This window comes from Zonotrichia leucophrys, chromosome 14 (genome assembly GCF_028769735.1).
Source record: "Zonotrichia leucophrys gambelii isolate GWCS_2022_RI chromosome 14, RI_Zleu_2.0, whole genome shotgun sequence".
In the NCBI taxonomy this organism is placed as follows: Eukaryota; Metazoa; Chordata; class Aves; order Passeriformes; family Passerellidae; genus Zonotrichia; species Zonotrichia leucophrys.
Window position 1 is genome coordinate 2,110,913 of NC_088184.1, and position 15,705 is coordinate 2,126,617.

At 44.3% G+C, this 15,705-nt stretch overlaps 1 protein-coding gene across 1 annotated transcript in view; it reads right to left on the bottom strand.

The window, feature by feature from the left end:
* DNAAF8 (dynein axonemal assembly factor 8) overlaps nt 1-15,625 on the bottom strand; it is a 103,579-nt gene extending 87,954 nt beyond the window's left edge. The window contains 9 exon segments of the mRNA XM_064726304.1: nt 1,692-2,045; nt 3,594-3,671; nt 4,029-4,175; nt 5,055-5,193; nt 5,533-5,629; nt 9,097-9,582; nt 10,224-10,337; nt 13,588-13,747; nt 15,488-15,625. Of these exon segments, the coding sequence (XP_064582374.1) occupies nt 1,692-2,045; nt 3,594-3,671; nt 4,029-4,175; nt 5,055-5,193; nt 5,533-5,629; nt 9,097-9,582; nt 10,224-10,337; nt 13,588-13,734 (1,562 nt within the window). The 5' untranslated portion in view covers nt 13,735-13,747; nt 15,488-15,625.
* Between the last annotated feature and the right edge of the window lie 80 nt (nt 15,626-15,705).

Here is a 15,705-nt window from a genome sequence, read left to right on the forward strand (position 1 = left end):
GTTTGTAGGGGGACACAAGAACTTGTCAGTGGATGAAATCATCTCTCTAAGAAGAAAAACACCTCAAAGAAAAGGAGCAGAGATCAAACTTTGATAAGTGGTGATGATCTATGTGGAGATGCAAACTCCTCCAAGCAGAGATATGTTTGTGAGGTGTCACTCCCCATCTCCACACCAAGACTCCCAGTCTAGACCCATTTCCTTTCCTATCTGCTATAGGATATGACAGAGATAAAGTTCCCCTGACCCCAAGACCTCCCATCTTTCTACACCTGGATGCCCACAGAAAGATTTCATCTGCCATTTCACAAAGTTCAATCTGGCAAACACAAAGTTCAATTTTTTCTGAATTCTTCCAGCCCCAGGTGCCCCAGCAATAATTAGAACAGCAACAGAGAAAACTGAAATCAGTGAAAATCACTGAATTATCATTCAGAGACAGTAAATAATCCACATTCTTGCCTGGCCATGGGCTGCCATCTCAGGCTAACAGGCAATCAAAATGCATTTTATTATTCCTGATGGAAGCAATGAGCTTAATGTCAGGAATTCCAGAGGGAAAAAACCCTGCAACCAAGCACCTGCCATTTCAGGCAGGTACACAGGAGCTGAGGTGTCTAAGTGGCAGGGCAGGCAAGTGTTTAACTCTGACACAGTAACAGTCTCCAGAGCAGGCAGATCCTGATTCTTTCCAGGGCTCATATGTCAAAGTCAGAATGTTAAATTTCACTCTGAAAATAGCAGGATATAACCTTTGAAAAGGCAGCATAATGGAGCTCTCCCAAACAGTTGGGCAGGTGCACAAGGCAATCACCTGATTTCACTTTGAAATTAGACCTTCAGCAGAATACACTACATTTAACTAAGCCCAGAGAGGCAGAGGCCCAAATAACTCTGCAATTTCCTCAATTACATCACTTTTATTTCTATTTTTTAAAGCTTTCCTAGATAAGCCTGTGGCATTCCTCACGGGTGTACTTTGTAACTGCAAGATCTTGCACTTTTCTTGTTGGCAAAAAGTCAGAATTCCTTCGTTTGGAAGAAAAAAAAATTACAAGGGGAGACTGATAAATCTTCCAGTTTGTAAAAGGTGTTTTAAACTGAGATACAGAATAAACCATTTTCCATTCCTTCTGGGAACACAACAAAAATAAGCTTAAATTGGAGAGGGAATAATTTAAATTAGACTTAATGAAAAGCTTTACAACTCTAGGGATAATTAGACAGCAAAATGTTCTACCTGGGAGTCAAGGAATCCTCACCATTGAGGATTTCAAGACCAAGTTCTATAAAGATCTGCCAGGAGATATTACATTTTACCTCACTCTTTATTGGCACAGGGAGACTGACCCTTCCAGACCTATTTTCTAGGCAGCTGTGCTTAGGAAACCTCAGTGCTGCTGTTCCTAAAGGAGATCAATACTGTGTTATCCTCTTCTTCTGCAGGATAAAAGCTATAGAAAAAGGCTCCATTTCCAATGTCAGGAGTGCCCCAGCTCATCTAATGCCAGGCCCCACTGAGGCTGCCTCTAAACCTTCCAGCAGCAGCTGCCAGGACTGTTGTTCTTGCCAGCTAACAAATCCAGACACCCTCTTGCTCCAGCTCACAGCCCAGGTAAGCAATTTGCTTTAATCCAGGACAATTAGAGAAGCCACATCCAAACCCTCTGATTAGTTTTCCTGTGGGATACCTTGGCAACTCTGCTGTAATCAGAGGACACTCTGGAGCATTTCCTGCACTTGGAATCTTCTCAGCTTCCATTTTGTTCTCTTTCTCTGTGTCAGCTCTGTCACCCCCACAGCTTGAAAAGGGGAGACTTTCCTTGCCTGGTTCCAATCTCATCAGTTTCCTGGGAACCACCTCATTTGTCTCTTGCCTCACTTTACAAGATTGGGTTTGACCTTTATTAGAGGAAGCTGTGTCTTCCAGCCTTTCTGGCTGCAGTTTCTCAGCTGGAAGAGATGTTTTGTGAAGAAGCTCCAAGGCCTCCTTCCGGGCTGCTCGGAGTTGTTGCAGTAACAGGCTCTTCCCTGAGCAATTCCTCCTGCAAAGGAAATAAAAACCTGATTTCATCAAGATAAAGCATTGTAGGAATAAACTCAATCTCTGAGGAACTTCACATATGATGAGAGCTCTAAACAAGGACTGGGCATCTACAGGAGCAATAACTGGGGGTGACAGTAGCAATGTCGCTGTCATATTTTCTGGAAAAATCCCTTCACCAGGATTTCTTCTCCTGGGAAGCTGAGAAGCCTCAGAGAAAAAGCAAAACAATATTATCTCATTTGCTTCTACTTTTTTTGGCTGCTTTGGATTGTGGTTTGGAGATTGTTTATCCAACATGTGAATTGTTTTAACTTAATGGCCAATCACAGTCAGGCTGTGTTGGACTCTGAGGAGAGAGTCACAAGGTTTTAATTAGTATCTTGTTAAACCTTCTGTCTGTATCCTTTCTCCATTCTTCAGTACAGTTTAGTATAGCATTCTTTAATATAATATCATAAAATAATAAATTAGCCTTCTAAGAACATGGAGTCAGATTCATCATTTCCTTCCTGCCACAGGGGACCCCCAAAATACCACATTGCATCAGCACTCAGGTGACACAAGCAGAGCCAGAACACAAAATTGATCTTCCTGGCAATTTATTTACCTCTTCTGCATTCAGGCACAACACAAACACCTGCCAGAACAGGCCTGAACAAATGTATGGTTGGCATGGAATTCAGAGCCTATAGATTTTTGTCCCTTTTGGATACAGGGGTTTGGGTTCAAATACACACAGATGAAAAGTTTTTCTAATAATCATTACAGTTTTTGAATGCTTGGCTTAATTTCCTCAATGAGACTGCTGTCAGCAAGCACATTACTGTGGTAGTGGAATGTCCTGTCCTGACATAATCTACATGCACAGAATAATAATTCCTGTTTAATAATTTGTTCCAGATAAAAATGAAACTGGATAGTCCCCTCGTGAATGAGATCAGAATCCTGCCCTGCTGAGACCAAGAGCATTTCTCTTCCCTTCCAATTAAGAGGGTCCCTGTCCATCCAATGTAGTCAATATTCTCTTTAAATATCTATCCATTCTAGCCTATCTTATTATTTATAAAAATAAAGGTTTGTCTGACTCAGCTCCCTACAACATTTCCAAAGTTTGGTTCTGAGGCTTGTCTAACACAGTTCTGGTGTCACTCACACAGGGCTGGAGAAAAACTCACATTTTCCAGCCCCCAGGGCACCTCTGGCTGTGTTTTGAGCTGTCCCAAGCAGCTGGACAGGTGCAAATATTGCCTCAGGGATCAACAACTCTCTACCTTTGGTAGCTTTACCATGCAACAGGGAAAGAGTGACCTCCTGGGGCCACACTGGAGCACTTCCATTACTGGGCTTTTTTTGGGGGTTTTTTTTTGGTTTTTTTTGGTTTTTTTTTTGTTTGTTTTGTTTTTTTGTGGGTTTTTTTTTTTGCTGTGAAGACCAGGAATGGCAATATTTAAGTACACAAATCTGATCATTGGTGGGGCAACTATTTTAGTTTCAGAAAAAATGAACATCATATCACTTGGAAAACAGTCCTGATAAGGAATCTTACATTCTCCTTCCTGCTTCATCCTGAATTGTCACAGTCTCTTCTTCTTCTTCTTCAGAGGAGGAGGAGCTGTCACTTGCACTGTGAAACAATCACACATTAATCAACCCTGTTCCAGCTGAGTGTTGGCTCTTGGTCATTTCTAAGATGCAAATTTAGAAAATGAGGAAAAAGGGAGAGATACTTCCAGGGAAGATCTCTGGAGAGTCCTTCACATATTACTCTAGCAAAAAGAAAATTCAAGTACTCAAGCAACTAGAACAAAATGTTTACCTGTTTATTATCTAGTAGCTGTTTATTAACTACAAGGTTTCTCCTTATGACAGAGGTGTGAAAGAACATTTTTAAAGTTACATTTCACAAGCATGAGATTTAGAAAGGTTTCAGTTTCTCACTTTTTATTACTTATTTCTCGCTCCCAATAAAGCCAGGATTTACCTTTGTTTCTCTTCAGGGACTGTCACTGGCTTTGGTGGCTCAGCATCTCTCAAATCTATGTACACAGTTGCACGTTTTGGCACGTCCTGGAAATTCATCCTGCCCATCCTCAGAGAACTTGGTGGGGATGAGGGCAAGGCAACATCCCTACACACAGAAAACACAGCTCAGCACCTCCTCTGCCTTATCCCCCAAGGAATCCTGCAGGGAGAGCCTCAGGATCAAAACTGGGCTGAGGAAGGAGCTCTGTGCTTGGCTGCCACACAGATCCCAACTCTGCTTCTGCCTGCAACCAGAATTCAAGGACTCAGCCTCCCCCAGGAGCACAGATCACAGGCAGGATGAAGAGGGATATTTAGTTCTCAAAATGTGACACCACCAAATTGTTCTGGGGGACAAAGGCAGGCACCAGAGAGATCACAACTTTTAACATCTCAGTGTAAGAACGAGTTCCCCTTTCCTCTCTGCCTCTTTTGGTAATTCCATTTTATCTTCCCAGGCATAAAAAGTGCAAATCATCCCAGTGGCTCTCCCTGCTCTGGCAATGAGGGCATTTCCCACCTTCCCTCCACTCTTTTACTCATTATTTCCTCTGTGCTGCCACCATTGATGTTGCTCCCTCTGAACAGCCTGAAAATGCTTTTCCTTCACACAGAAACCTCCAAGAAGCACTGACATCTCCACTGATACCCACAGAAAACCATCCTGTGTATTTTTGCTCAATTGAAGTACCAGTAAGAGAAATTTGTACCCTAGATGACAAAAAGAAAAGCTGAGCAGGATAATTGGCTTAGCCTCATTTTCCTGCTTTCCCATTTATCCCAAGTGCCTGGTAAGGTTTAGACAAAGGTTGATGGAAAATGCCAAGGTGTTTGTCATCAAAGGGAAATGAAGGACTGAGGATTCCAACTCCACTATCAGCTTCCTGCAAGGCTACAGAGAAAAAGCCCTGTGGAAGACCAGGAGTTGCCCAGTATTCATTCTGGCAGCCAGGATGAACTGGGATATGTGACAAAAAGGACTCACTCATTGTCCTGCTGTCCCTGGAAGGAGCAGAGCTTGGCTGAGGGCCTCTCACAGGCAGGGGACACTGCCCTGGTCTGCCTGGCACACAGCTCCCCCAGCCTTTCCATCAGCTCCTCTTCACACTTCCTCCTGAAGGACTCTGTGGAAGAGCAACAAAATAATCATCAGTTGTGGTCTTCTGCCATGAAATCACCCAATATTCCCCATATTCACATTGTTCCTGTTCCTACAGCCTGGCAGCAGGGGGAGGATAAAGATAATATTGTAATGGCTTGTCTGGCCCATGGCAGGCTGTGAAGCACTGGCTTCAGGCTAAGAAACCTAGATGAAATCTTGAGGGAAGATAATTAAACATGTTTTAGAAGCATTTAAGAAACCCACTGTGATTTCTGCATTCAAAATTATGCTGCAGGGAATAACTTAAATACAGGAACCTAAGTTTTATTTCTTTTTATGCACTTTCAACTAGTGACATTACCATAATCTGCTGGGAAGAAAGCAACTTCTGCACGAGTTTTATCTCCCTGCTGCTCTAGCTCCTCAAGATTCTTGTCTGCGTTCCATTTCTCAATAGCCTGAAAGAAGACAAGAGAAACATGATGGAAAGTTGACTCCCAAAAGACCACCCCTAATTTCAGTGCCAGCTTGCTTTCAGCAATTCCAGAGGAAGTGCTGTAGGGAAAGAAATGCATTTATTACATCCCTTCAGACACTGCATCCCCCCAGCTGCTTCAGCTCCTTCTGCTGAGGCTCTTTCTCTGAGAATCATGAACCCTTTTGATAAGATTTTAAAAGATCACTGGAGACAGTGGAACAGATTAAAAAGTGGCCTGATAGAAGGCCAAGCATGTGCATTCTGATCCTGAACAATGTGTGCCACCCACAGGAGAAGGACTTGTGGCTCTTCAGCTCTTTGAGATCAGCCCTTTCCTCCCCCTGCATTTTCTGAGCAGGGTAAATTCCCACTGCTGTGGGTACAGTCAGTATCAGATGATATCTCACAGCTGCTCACCCCACCCTGAAGAGAGGATCCTTCATTTCCTTGCTCTGAATCCCTGGCTGAGGACACACTCACCTGACTCAGCTGCAGGAGGCTGCCATCAATGTCCACATGCATTTAAACCACTCATTGCTTTCCCCTCTGAATATTATTTATAAAAATTTATATAAATTGTTTTATATAAATTTTAATGAAGTTTTAATGAAAAAAATCCACACCCATGTGAAATATCATCACCAGAAATTCAAAGTGCTTACGAGTTTTATTGAAAGGAAGGGGGCTGTGAGTTGTGACAAGACAATGACACCACTGCCACAAATATGAATTTAATACAACCACTCATGGCCTTTAAAAAAGCAGAAGCAGCCTCCAAACCCAGCATTTCACCTTGTAAAACCTCCTGCATTTGCCCCTCTTGTTGGAGAGAAGGTTCTCCCTCCTTCCTGAGCAATAAATCCCCACCCTGAAGAGAGGATCCTCCATTTCCTTGCTCTGAAGCCCTGGCTGAGGGCACACACCTGACTCAGGTGCAAGAGGCTGCCATCAATGTCCACATGCATTTAAACCACTCATTGCTTTCCCCTTTGATTATTTTTTGAAATTGAAGTTTTAATGAAAAGAATCCACACCCATGTGAAATATCATCACCAGAAATTCAAAGTGCTTACAAGTTCTATTGAAAGGAAGGGGGCTGTGAGTTGTGACAATGACACCACTGCCACAAATATGAATTTAATACAACCCCTCATGGCCTTTAAAAAAGCAGAAGCAGCCTCCAACCCAGCATTTCACCTTGTAAAACTTCCTGCATCTGCCCCTCTTGTTGGTGAGAAGGTTCTCCCTCCTTCCTGAGCAATAAATCCCCACCCTGAAGAGAGGATCCTCCATTTCCTTGCTCTGAATCCCTGGCTGAGGGCACACACCTGACTCAGGTACAAGAGGCTGCCATCAGAGTCCACATGCATTTAAACCACTCATTGCTTTCCCCTCTGAATACTATTTATAATAATACATACAAATTGAAGTTTTAATGAAACATCCACACTCATGTGAAATAGCACCAGAAATTCAAAGTGCTTACGAGTTTTATTGAAAGGAAGGGGGCTGTGAGTTGTGACAAGACAATGACACCACTGCCACAAATATGAATTTAATACAACCCCTCGTGGCCTTTAAAAAAGCAGAAGCAGCCTCCAAACCCAGCATTTCACCTTGTAAAACCTCCTGCATCTGCCCCTCTTGTTGGAGAGAAGGTTCTCCCTCCTTCCTGAGCAATAAATCTTCACACATATCTGAACCTTGATTAGATCTATTCTAACACTGCAGCACTGGTTTAAGTTCCAGAAGGTCCAGAAGAAATAGAAGTGAAGGTCTGCACAATTCCATTTCTAATACAGAAAGGAACTTAAGAAAAAAAAATCAAATTAACTGATAGGAATCAAGAAGAAACTGTATATTAGGTTTAGCAACTTGACACAAACTGAGGTGCCTGGCTGAGCTGGGGAGCAACAACCCCTTCCAAATGAAAGTGAGAACACACTGAGCCTCTCAGAACTCACCCAAAGCACCAGACTTCAGCTCACTGAAGTCCCTGACATCAAACAGGCTCTGACAGGCAAGAAGTGCTTCCTGAATTAACAGAATTCTATGAGTTGAGCTGGGAATTACGCCCAGACCCACTTGAAAAAGATGTCCTTCAATGATGCAGCACAATTTAACTCACAGGCCAGCAGCTGCATGATTTGCCTGGGCTGGAACAGCTCTAACATCAAAAAGTTCATTTCTGTGAATACATGAAAGGGGAAGGGAAACATCTCTACTCTGACCTGTGGAAGGCTTTGAACAGAAAGATCAGGACCTGTTCTGTGCTGATTAAGTTCTAATGAACTTAAAAATCAATCCAGGCAGATCTGTAACTCGGTGCTGAAGAAAACCACCCCTGACTCTGAGCCACATTCCAGTTAACACTGAGCTGCTCATCCCACCTGCCTTAGCTGGGTGAGATTTAGGACTTCAGGAACAACCCTAAACACCTCCTCACCTCCAGCACCCCACTGGAGGGCCAGAAAACTCCCTGCTTTAATGCAATTCTGCCTGGGACCTGAAAAATTCCTTGCCTTCCCAGGGACAGATGCTATGGTTGGCTTCCCTAACAGTTCATGGACCTTGCTGCAGATCCACTTCCATGGGGGTTTGTGTGTGTGTGTGTCAGCTCTTTTGGAAAAGAGCCAAAATTTGACCATCACTTCCATAGTTCCTAATGAAAGGCTTGTTTGTGCTCTGAGCACACTCAGAGCTAAGCTGTATTTTGCAATTTCTTTGTGGAATCTTTGGTAGTAAAGTTGTATTGTTACACTCTCCTGAATTTCTGATGTTTAGCAGATAAACATCACCTAAATTAGCTGTGCTTTTTCTTGTCTAGAAAAATTACTTGAATCTACCCAAATAATCTCTGTCTTCTGACCTAAATCTTATGGGTCATGACCAGCTTGATCTCCTTGGTCATTCTTGAGTCTCTCCTGTGTTTCTCTATTACATTAAGAAGGGACAGGGAAGTTCTAGCAGGCTGAATGTGCATCTAATTTGGACACCAGTAAAAATGGTATTAAACTGAAGTCCTTGAATTGGGAAACCCTGGGAAATCCAGTGCTCTAGAATATTTGGGGAGTATGTTACAAGATAAGTTTGGGCATTATTTCACAAAAATAAAAAATTAAAATAATTAAATAATAAAATAAAATTTAAAATAGCAGCTTTGTGCTTAGGTTAAGTCCTTTCAGAGTAGTAGGCCTTGACTACTAACAATTTCCTTGTACCTTTTGTTTCTAGCAGTAATTTTTCATATGTTGGTTATCAGTTGGATATCTGCAGCAGCTTTTGCCATGGTTTGGACTTGCTCTGGGACAGCTTTTGGTAACACCCAGGCCTGTGGAGTGTCAGACTGGGAGCTCAGCTGCTCCCTGCAGTGGGGTTATGCAGGCCCTGCACTGTGCCCCAGCCCACCTGCAGCACCCCCAGAGCTTTTATTTTATTGCCACTTGCCTGCAATGACAAATGGATCACTTCTCCAAGACGCTCATCTGAGGAGGTTTCTGCCTTTGCAAATCTTCCCAGGCTGTTGTTGATGCCATGGGAGGGAGGTTTGAGCTCCTGCTTTGGGGATGGCTCCACCAGGACCTTGGACAGTATCTTTGTCTCTATCAGCTTTTTTCTCTCCTCTTTAGTGTACAGCTCTTGCACAGGCACTGCTGTGATAGGCCAGGAGTTTGCTCTTTCCTTGGCCTGAGTCCTGCCCATTTCCTTCCCCTCAAGGTGATCTGTGGAATCTGAGGGAGACTCTTCAAGAACAGCTCTCTTTTGGTTTGGCATTTCTTCAGTCTGGCTGGCAGGTTCAGCAGCCTCATCTTTAATCATTTGTACATCTTCTTTTGCAATGATTTGGGCACCATCTGTTTTTTCCTGAAAGTCAAAACTTTCCAGGTCTTCGTTCCAGATCTCCCATGGAAGTCTTTCTGTCTCCTGGATTTGCTACAGGTAGAGAAAGAACAAACACAGGGAAAGTCAATCTCCTTGAGCTTTGGAAGTGGATAAAAAACCAAAACAGAGTGATTGGAAGGCAACAGCTCCAACTCAGACACCATATGGAAACAACCCACACCACATCCCTCATGGAAAACACTGAGACTGTTTACTTTCCAAAAACTTTAATTTCAGGAACTGCTAAACATCCTTTAAATTACTTTTTCTTACATGTGCTCATTATTCCAACCCAAACCATATTGTGATTTCATGGATTTATCTTCACTGAAGGAACAATGTGATTATTTTATCCCAGAAAAGCTGTTCAGAGAGTAAACTTCATACTTTTCCTCTTTCTTGCATTGTCCTAATTCATTTTCTGGACACATAAAATGATTGCACAGGAAAGAAAAACAGTAAAGGGACAAGAAAAACTATCAAGAGATGGGACAAAAAAGATCCAAAATCTCAAGAACAGAGAAAACTTTAACGGGCTACTGCAAAAAGAGAAAAAAATTTTCTAGTGAGAGAAAATACTGAGGACTAAGCTTTTCCTGTTCAGACAAACAGGTCAGACATGAGCAACTGCCCACACTGGGGACAGCCAGAAGAGAGGGGTGACAGGACAGGCCACACACAACAGTCCCAACCTGCTCCTGGGAGTCTTCCAGGGCAAACATCATCAGTTCCTCTGACAGGTCTGGAATTAAGTTGGGCAGGTCCCTCTGGAAGATGAAAAGCTCCTCATCACTCTCACAATCAGACTGCAAACAGAAAAACAGAGAAATTCAACAGGAAACTGCAGTACTCACTGATATTGGAATATCTGGCTTGCAGTGACAGCTCCCATGTTGGCACCTCTTGACATGCAGAGACAAGAAGTTTCCTTGCAGTCACACCTTTGCTACACAGTCTGGTAGCCCAAGAGTCACCAACCCCACACCTCAGCAAGCTCCAAATGTAAAAAACATCTAAAACATCAAATTCCCGTGGAGGCTGATAACAAACATTGTCACAGACATTTCTTCATAGAAATCCTTTCTTTGGGATTTGTCCATCTTCTGGGAAGCAAAGGGCCCCAGAAGAAGAATGTAAACAAATTGTTATTGGCTGCTGTGAAAATGTGGCAGGTGTCCCTGTGATTGGCCCTCTTTCCATGTGTACCATCAAGGGCCAATCACAGGAGGAGCTCAGGGGAGATTCCCTGAACACAGAACTTTGTTATTCATTCTTTCTATTCTATTCTTAGCTTAGCTGCTCTCTGCAAGCTCTCTCTTTATTCTTTTTAGTATAGTTATAATGTATTATATATCTTATATCAATAAATCAAGCCTTCTGATCAAGAAACAAGATTCTCGTCCTTCTCTCACCACAGTGACCGTCTAAGGTCACTGTAATAAAACATCCTGCTGAGAAAAGCAATGGAAAGTGTGGGAAGTTCTCTATCTCCCAAGTGATTCTTTGCAGTACCTCATTCACCATCAGAGAGGCAGGAGCAGAGCTGCTCAATATTTACAAGGGCCTGGAGGTCCAGGACAAGGGGAATGGCTCCCACTGCCAGAGGGCAGGGATGGATGGGATATTGGGAATTGGGAATTGTTCCCTGTGAGGGTGGGCAGGCCCTGGCACAGGGTGCCCACCCTGGATCCCTGGCAGTGCATGTTCTTTAGTAACATTAAGGTGAATCAAAATCCAAGCTCTGCTCTCCATCCCTGCAGATTTACACTGATGGAACAGCTGAAGTTGTGTCAGTGCCACAGAGAGTTCCTCAAGCATCTCCTTGTACCTTTCACTGGTTTTGGGTTAGATCTTCTAAATTACATTGTTTGGGCTTCTGGTTTGGCTCATTGTTTGGGTTCTTTGTTAAATCATCTCTTCCAAACCATTAGAAGAAGTGTAGGTGGCTACTACCCTCCCTAGACAATCAATGAATTACTAACCAACTCTCAACCCTCCAGCTATGGTTTATCAACCTAGTCACAAAATAACTAATGATACTCCTAGACAGACAGTTTAAATAAATAAGAGGTGCTGGAGCCCCAGGTGAGGCCAGGCAGAGCCATGAAGGCTTTTCATTGTCCTGATTCCTGTTCAGAATGCAAACAGCATCTGGGTTTGGTGGGGCAGCATTTAGAGAGCTCTGAAAATCCCTTTTTTAAACATCAGATATGCATTGGAGATGAATCCTTATGCATGGACACCAAAAGGAGATTAAGCACCTCCTCAGCAGTCAGGACACAGCTTCCCTGCTTGTCCCTTTGTTTTGCAAGTGTGCATTTTTGGGAATTCTCACTGCAGAGAATCCTCTCTGGTGTCATTAACACGACCCCAACTGCAACAGAACATCTTTCCTCTTAATAAATTGCATTTCAGGGTAATGGAAGGGCTTCAGGGCATAAACCACATTTGTGAGTGCCATTTTTGGAGGTGGGAGCAGGGCACGTTCAGGTGACAGCTCTGGGATGCACAAATGGATCTTCCCCACATGGAAATTCCTCGGACAAAGGTGCAGCCCTGGAACTGCAGCCTCAGCAGGACAGGGGTTACACAACCAGATCTTCTGAATGCAAATGAAGTGCCAGACAGATTGCCTCAGTTCCTTCTGCAGGAAATCTTCTCCATGTGGGATAGAAACAGAGAATTTGGAGATTGTAAAGAGTGAAAAAAAAAATTGTTCAGCATGATTTGGGGTTCTTCAATGGTGTTTGGCACCAAAATCTGGGGATGCTCCTCTGGCTTAGCCTGGTTGTAATTTACTCAACCAGAAAACCTACAAATAATTTCAGTGTTGGGCCTTCATCTGTACTGCAGAGACACATGTTAACAGGAATGGGTTGTTCTAAATAATTAAAACTTAAAACTAAAAAATTAAAGCAGTGTAGGTAGAGGGAACTGAGAACAGTGAGGGAATGTGGCTTGTCCAGCATGACAGTGAGAGATCCAAGTGCAGAATCCAAGTCATGGAATCCCCATAAACATTTTATCCAGCAGATCACACTGCTTTGGACAATTGATTAATAAAAAAATAAAAATAAAAATAAAAATAAAAATAAAAATAAAAATAAAAATAAAAATAAAAAATAAAAATAAAAATAAAAAATAAAAATAAAAATATGAAATAAAAATAAAAATAAAAAGAAAAATATAAAAATAAGAAATAAAAATAAAATAAAAATTTAAAAAAAAATACCCACTGGAGGCATTTCTGGCTCTTTCACATCTCACAATCTCCCCCTGTACCATTAATGGCTACAATAAGTTGGGATAAAATGTATCTTTTCTGTGTTCAAAACGTTTTTCAAGTTTATACATGCTTGAAAATTAACACAATGTTCTGATTTGGACAAAATGCCACTAATAATCAAATTTGAGACAAATTATTCCCTCAGAAAAGTCAGTGCCAGAGCATCTTGGACTGGAGAGGAGCACCAGAGCAATGCTGGCCTGTGAGCAGAGATTTCAGCAGCCAAGAACAGCCTGGCCCAGACCCAGCAAGGGAAAAACCTGCACCAGTGAGGAACACTGCACAACACCTCTCAGTCTCACACCTCATATGAAAAGGTTTCTGCAATTATGCTTCTTTGGCAGGTAAAAAGCACAAAAAATCAACATGTCTTGTGGAGAACCAGCCTCAAGTACATAATAATTCATAATCTCATGGAATATCAGGATGGTTTGGGGTGAAAAGGGACCTCAGAGCCCATCCAGTGCCACCCCTGCCATGGCAGGGACACCTCCCACTGTCCCAGGCTGCTCCCAGCCCTGCCCAGCCTGGCCTTGGGCACTGCCAGGGATCCAGGGTGGGCACCCTGTGCCAGGGCCTGCCCACCCTCCCAGGGAACAATTCCCAATTCCCAATATCCCACCTAACCCTGCCCTCTGGCAGTGGGAGCCATTCCCTGTGTCCTGTCCCTCCATCCCTTGTCTGATAAGGTCACCTGCTCTTCCTTTTGAGAGTTTGTTGGGTTTTTTTTCCTGATCCAGAGGGAAGAAAGGCAGAATTTCAGTGCTTACTGTGGAGGAGTCAGAGTCCAGGGATGGGAGCTGGTCCTTCACTGCAGCAAGGATGGATCCCCACTGGAATGTGCTGTTCCCCTGCACAGGAGCTGCAGGAGGCTCAGCTGCACCTTCTGCATCCTCACTTGGTGCTTCTGAGGCCATTGGGACAGCTTCCCTTCAAGCAAAGGAAAGATGAGCTTGAGGACACCTCTCCAAACATGAGATAACATCAGTGCAAAACCAGGACAAAGTGTGTGTGGTCAGGGCAGAGGCATTCCCAGCACTCCCAGCAGGAAATGTTAAAAATCTGCATTTTTGGAGTTATTCCTTTGCACCTGAGCTCAGAAAGGGCTGAGAGCTTTCTGCCCTACTCACCACACACACCCCAGGGCAGTTTAGCCCCTCATTTATGAAGAATTTTTGGGGATTCTTAGGCAGAGTGCTGTGACTGTGTCCTCTCCAAGCACGTTCCCATGTTCTGCCTGCAGGGATGGGACAGGAACAGAGCAAAGGCAGCAAAGCTGGCACCTCTGCTCTCAGCTGGATTGACTCCTCTTCCCAAATTCCCTCACATTCCCCTCCTCCCTACCCAAAGGACAGATAAAATGATCACAAAGCCATAGAATCTCATAATGGTTTGGGTTGGAATGGAGCTTAAAGGCTCTCTTGTTCTACCCACCTGCCATGGGCAGAGAACCTTCCATGTGGTTCATGGTCACTTTTGTTTTCACTGGATTTTTATTTCAAGAAATAATTAAGAATAGGCACATTCATGGATTTTTATGTCTCAAAGTGTTTCTAAAGTGGAATCTTTCCTCCTGTTCCTTGCTGTCCATGAGAAGTTGAGACAGCACAGTGGGAACTGCAGCTGAGCTAAGAGGTCAGATAAATTCACCCTCACAGAAAACCTTCACATTTTATGCTACAATCACATGGTTTTCTGGGCAGTCAAACATGAGAGGAAATGATTTCTGCTTCAGAGGTTTCACAGAATAACCAGGGCTGGAAGAGACCCACAAGGACCATGGCAGGTTGGTGACTGTGTGTTCTTACATGTGCTCAATATTCCAACCAAACCATTCTGTGATTCCATGGACTTATGTTCACCACTGAAGGAACAATGTGATTATTTTATCACATTTTTATTATTTTAAGTGTTGCTCAGGACTGAAATCACTGTTCAAGGGATCACACTGACACTGTTATCTGCATTGGCCAGAACACTCCTCAGAATGTGAAGTTAAACTCAATTATCACCCTGGGAAGTTTATAACTTGCAAATTGCCTCTGTAGATACTTTATAGACCTCATCTATGGTGGTTTTGTTGGTGTGAGACAAACCCTGATAAGAGGGAAATCCTCATGGCTGGAGCACTGTGCTCTGACTCTGAGCAGAGCTTGCCAAGGGTCAGAGGAGCCCCATGGGGATAAAACAAACTGCCTAGGATGGCTCCCTGTGCCAAATCCCAGATAAATATCCCAAGGTTATGGATGGACACTGGATCTGACTTGTCAGTCAGCTAATGCAGCATCCTCTGTGGGAGCAAGCAGCGCTCTGTGTCCAAAACAAACACTTGTTAGCAGTAACACTTTCTGGAGAGCTTGGGCACGGAGGTCGAAGGCTGGACTTGATGATCGTGGAGGGCTTTTCCAGCCTTAACGACTCCATGACCCTGAGACTTGAAACCCTGAGCTTCTCCTTGCCACCAGGACTGGCGTTTGGGAAGGAGAGGCGGTGAGGACACTGCAATGGCGGGAGGCAGAGCTTGGCAGCCCCGGTGTGAGCCCCGGGCCAGGGTCGGGGCTGCCTGAGGGGCCCCGCTCACAGCCCCGCAATGGCGGCCGCGGGCGCACGCGCACCGTCCCCATGGCAACGCCGCTCCCGGCCCCGCCCCGCCCCCCTGCCCTCACTCACGGCGCCCACCGCCCCGCTGAGCGCCGGGCCGGGCCGGACGGCGGGCACAGCGAACCGGCGGCACCGGGACGAGCACAGGGCCGCGGACAGCGCTGCGGGGCCGCGTCCTCGGTGGCTGCTCGCTACAACAGCCCAGGCCAGCCCCAACCCCGTTGGCCGCCCTTTGCCCCGCCCCTCGCTCGGGCTCCTCCCAATGGCCCCTGCGCCGCGAGGGCTCT